Source organism: Lactuca serriola, chromosome 1 (genome assembly GCF_051521515.1).
Source record: "Lactuca serriola cultivar US96UC23 chromosome 1, Lser_US96UC23_V15, whole genome shotgun sequence".
In the NCBI taxonomy this organism is placed as follows: Eukaryota; Viridiplantae; Streptophyta; class Magnoliopsida; order Asterales; family Asteraceae; genus Lactuca; species Lactuca serriola.
In genome coordinates, this window is record NC_136408.1 from 51,148,240 (window position 1) to 51,152,492 (window position 4,253).

A 4,253-nucleotide genomic window follows, 5' to 3' on the forward strand; every position below is an offset into this window, starting at 1 on the left:
ATTTAATCTCGAAGGCAATCTTGTCGACCTAGATAAAACGGAGAATAGGATTCGATCTTAGGAGTTGTGTTTCCGCCTCCTCTTGTGCCTCTAGTGTCTCCTCCAGGCTTGGTGTTAGGTTTGTTTCAAACCTCTGATACCATGAAAGAATCAACACAGATAACTGAACGATTCAATTTATCATTGTATTCATCACGATCTCAATACTTATACATTAAGAGTTCTTATCAGGAAATAAACTAACAATCATATAAGGCTTAAACATTAAATACATTTGAATACAATGAGATATGGATAAGATGTATTAGATATACATCAACAAAAACCAAAAAAAAAGTGTGCAGATTTACTTGATTAATTCTTGTTACTTCGAAAACATTTGAGCAGGCTTCAAAGATGAAGATGAAAATGAAGACGGGAGACAACTACACTAATCATGAAGATGGGATTGATGTCGCGTATGATCATAGTAAAGCAAGCACCACAAGGGGAAATATTTCGTCTCCATTTGGAGATTTTTTTTCCTCCAAAAGCGCAGAAGATCATTTTACCAGAAAACTCACGATAGATTATGGATACAAGAGTGAAAAGAAACCAGGGATCCACAAGATTTTTTCTTCAAAAGCAGATGCATGGATGGGTAAAAAAACAAGTGCATGGTCACATAAAGGAAACGTAAGAGTAGAGTCTTTTGATACTATTTTTGGTCGGTTTGGTTGGCAACGGTTGGATATCATTTACGAACAGGAGCCTTGTCTACAAATGAGTTCTTATGCTTCCTCCAAACTAGACCTTAAACTATTGGAAACTACCAACAAGAATAATAACAAAATTGAGGCTTTAGGGTTGTTGTTTTCTTCATTACATGTTAGTAGAAGTATTACAAGTAACTCAAATAGCTCTAGCAACATTACGAGCATAAAAAACAATGCCATCATCAAAGTGGAGAGGGAAACTGATAGCTTCAATTACGAAATCGTGTGGGAGGATTTGATAACAAAAGAACAGATTGGACAAGGTAACAAAAGGGTATTGTAGTCATTTGAAAAACTATCAAACTATACAAGTAATATTATCGAAATCTTGTGGGAGGATTTGATAACATGAGACCTTTCTTATGGATTCCCACCTCCTTACCCTTATCCCACTTATGCAGGGATAGAATTATACATGTAGTCTTTTATTATTTATGCAATCTTTTGATATTTTATGTTTCACATATATTTTGGCAGGTTCATTTGGGACTGTATATCGTGCACTGTGGTATGGATCAGTATGTTCTCTATCTCTCACTTGATTATATCTCTTGTGGAGAGTATTGTTCGGTGATTTCGTTTTTCTTTTAGTTAATGGACTACTGAAACTTTCTTAAAAAAATGCAAGGCTTTCGCAAATTAGCTGAGGAACCTTGGTGTACAGGTTCATGGTCTGTTGGGTATGCACTTGCATATCCTTTAAAAGGAAAGTCTAGTGTAAGAAAAGTAAAAAAAAAAAACAATTATTCTACCCCTTGTATAGACAATAAACTAATCTGCCACTACCGGTTTTGCCCACTTGTGGGATTGAGATTTTAGTATGCTTAAAAGAGTTTTTTTTTCGAAAGAGAGTATGCTTAAAAGAGTTACACGGATGCTTTTATATTATTTAAGAAAAGGATGGAAAATGAATGTAAAATGTCAATTTATGTATACAGGATGTTGCGATCAAGTTATTTGAATATCAAGAGTATCCAGATGATGTGATGGTATCATTTAAGCAGGAGGTAACTATTTTCATTAATGCATATAACGTGTGAGTGCTTAAGTTGCATCTAACTATTATGTTTCTTTTTTCAAGGTATCTATCATGAAAAAGCTTCGACATCCAAATATTTTGCTCTTCATGGGTTCGGTGACATCAACTCCACATCTATGCATTGTCACAGAGTTCCTTCCCCGGTTGGTTCTTTAATCCAATAAAATTTGCAATGTATCTTTTTTATGAAAACGTATGACAATATGCATAAATAATCTCAATTGACTATTTGATTAAAGTGCATGTATACAATACTCCTTTTATAAATTGACTTATGTTGCGTAGTGGAAGTCTGTTTCGGATACTTCAGCGAAATACAACCCAATTAGATTGGAAACGTCGTCTCCATATGGCCATGGATATAGTAAGTAGCATGCTAATTATCATCTTTTCCATCTTTCTTTTGAGTTGTTTGTCTTATTTGTGATTCTCTCAAGGCACGAGGCATGAATTATCTTCATCGTTGCAACCCACCCATTGTTCACCGCGATTTGAAGTCTTCAAATCTTCTTGTGGATAAGAATTGGACAGTGAAGGTATGCTTTGACTACCCTTTATTCTCGTGTGGCATTTTCTTTGTTTTTATTGCTAATAATATGATCTTTTAGGTTGGTGACTTTGGTCTCTCTCGTGTCAAACATCACACGTACCTCAAAACAAAGTCGGGGAGAGGAACGGTATTTCAATATTCTTTCTGGATATAGGCTCCCCTAATTTGTTCCAAAAATAACAATGAAGAAGCCTTTTTTTTGGTTTCATCTTTTTTTCTTGAACCAAGAAAATGGGACTCACAAAATGAAATTTTATCAACGGCATAGAGTTTTGTTTATATTAGTACATGAAGGGCACAATTAACACAAAATACAATTAAACTTTGAGGTTAAAGGGGCTAGATTTGACTTCAGAAAACAAGATGTTGGCTTGACTGATTTCTTGTTCCTTTTTGTAGCCTCAATGGATGGCACCTGAGATCCTACGTAACGAGGACACGGATGAAAAGTAAGTCTGTGTATGAGGAGAAAGAATTTTTTTTTTCATGAATTTTGGAATCCAATATTTGGTTTGTTTGTTGGCAATCTTTAGGTCTGATGTATACAGCTATGGTGTGGTGTTGTGGGAAATTACCACCGGGAAGATCCCTTGGAATGATCTTAATCCGATGCAGGTATGCTATTCTCAAGTATGAAATTCATTATTTTTTGCTTCCAACTTTCAAGACCAAACACAACATATTCTAAAAGCACAAAATATACATAAATGGTATAAGTTTGATATTCAATATTTTTTGCTTCAACTTTCAAGGCCAAACACAATATATTTTGCCTTAAGAAAGAGTAAAGTTTTAAATCAAGCTTGATGTTTAAGGTTGTTTCGCTGGCTTCATCAAAAGTCAATGTGCATGTCTTTGCTTCTTGAGGTCCCAAAAGGGTGAAATGCAAACTACAGTTTTACGTATGATACTTGTAGGTTATTGGAGCCGTAGGGTTCATGAATCGACGACTGGAGATTCCAAAAGATGTTGATCCACTGTGGGCTTTTCTAATCGAAAGTTGTTGGTGCAGGTTGGTCTCTTTCTGATGAAAAAGTTAGACTAATATTGACATGTTTAAAATATCCTTTACAATTGATGGGGGATCGATTTTCTTTTCTATGATCAGTGAGCCACAATCCCGGCCAACATTCCAAGAAATAATAAATAAGCTTAAAGATTTGCAAAGGAAGTATGTGGTTGAACGCAGGAGAAAGGAACCATAAAACATTCCAAGAAATACTAAATAAACTTAAAGATTCCACATGTGCTATACACGAAAGCTCTTCGCAATGGAGGATAAAGTCATACCTGGGGTGGACAAAAAGAAACAACTCACAGAAGAGTGGGGGCTTGTCCTTGAAAGAAGGACAAAGAAGCATCGAAATAAAGTAATCAAGTTGGTATTAGTGAAGTGGAAGCAAAATTATTTTGGGGTGAGTCTTACGTAAGAGACTGACAAAGAAATGTTAGAGAAATTCCCCCATTCGTTTTTGCACAAAGTGATTTCACAACAAAATCCTCCTAAAGGGAGGAAGAGTGTATACCAACGAATTTCCGTAGTTATGAGTGTATAATAACTTAGGGGTTTTTAGGTTTGTTTGAGTTTGCTTATCCAAAATATCCGAAACCGAAAAAACAAACCTAAAAACCGAAGAATCGTACTGATTTTCAGATTAACCAAACCGGATTTTTTGACTTTTTTTTGGTTTGGTTAACCAAACTGGTAAAATATTCGGTTTTTCCGTTCGGTTACGGTTCATTTTTTTTTTTGTCATGGATGGTTAAGCGACCGGAATTTTTATCCTTTTAATTTATATACAATGTTTAGTTTTGATTTATTGTTATATGTTGTAGAAATTAATAGCTATTACTCCTGTAAGGAAACTGCAACTGTAATTGCTAAATTTGCTATTAAAGTTTAACATCT

The 4,253-nt window shown here is 34.9% G+C and overlaps 1 protein-coding gene across 1 annotated transcript; it reads left to right on the forward strand.

Moving 5' to 3' along the window:
* Positions 1 to 396: 396 nt before the first annotated feature.
* LOC145054783 (putative serine/threonine-protein kinase SIS8) lies at positions 397 to 3,868 on the forward strand. The gene is made up of 11 exons (XM_079003041.1): positions 397 to 1,018; positions 1,233 to 1,273; positions 1,694 to 1,762; positions 1,837 to 1,937; positions 2,080 to 2,158; positions 2,232 to 2,330; positions 2,403 to 2,471; positions 2,744 to 2,793; positions 2,878 to 2,959; positions 3,262 to 3,356; positions 3,453 to 3,868. Exons 1-11 carry the CDS (start codon positions 397 to 399, stop codon positions 3,547 to 3,549), a joined length of 1,404 nt encoding a protein of 467 aa, XP_078859167.1. The 3' UTR covers positions 3,550 to 3,868.
* The last annotated feature ends 385 nt before the right edge of the window (positions 3,869 to 4,253 follow it).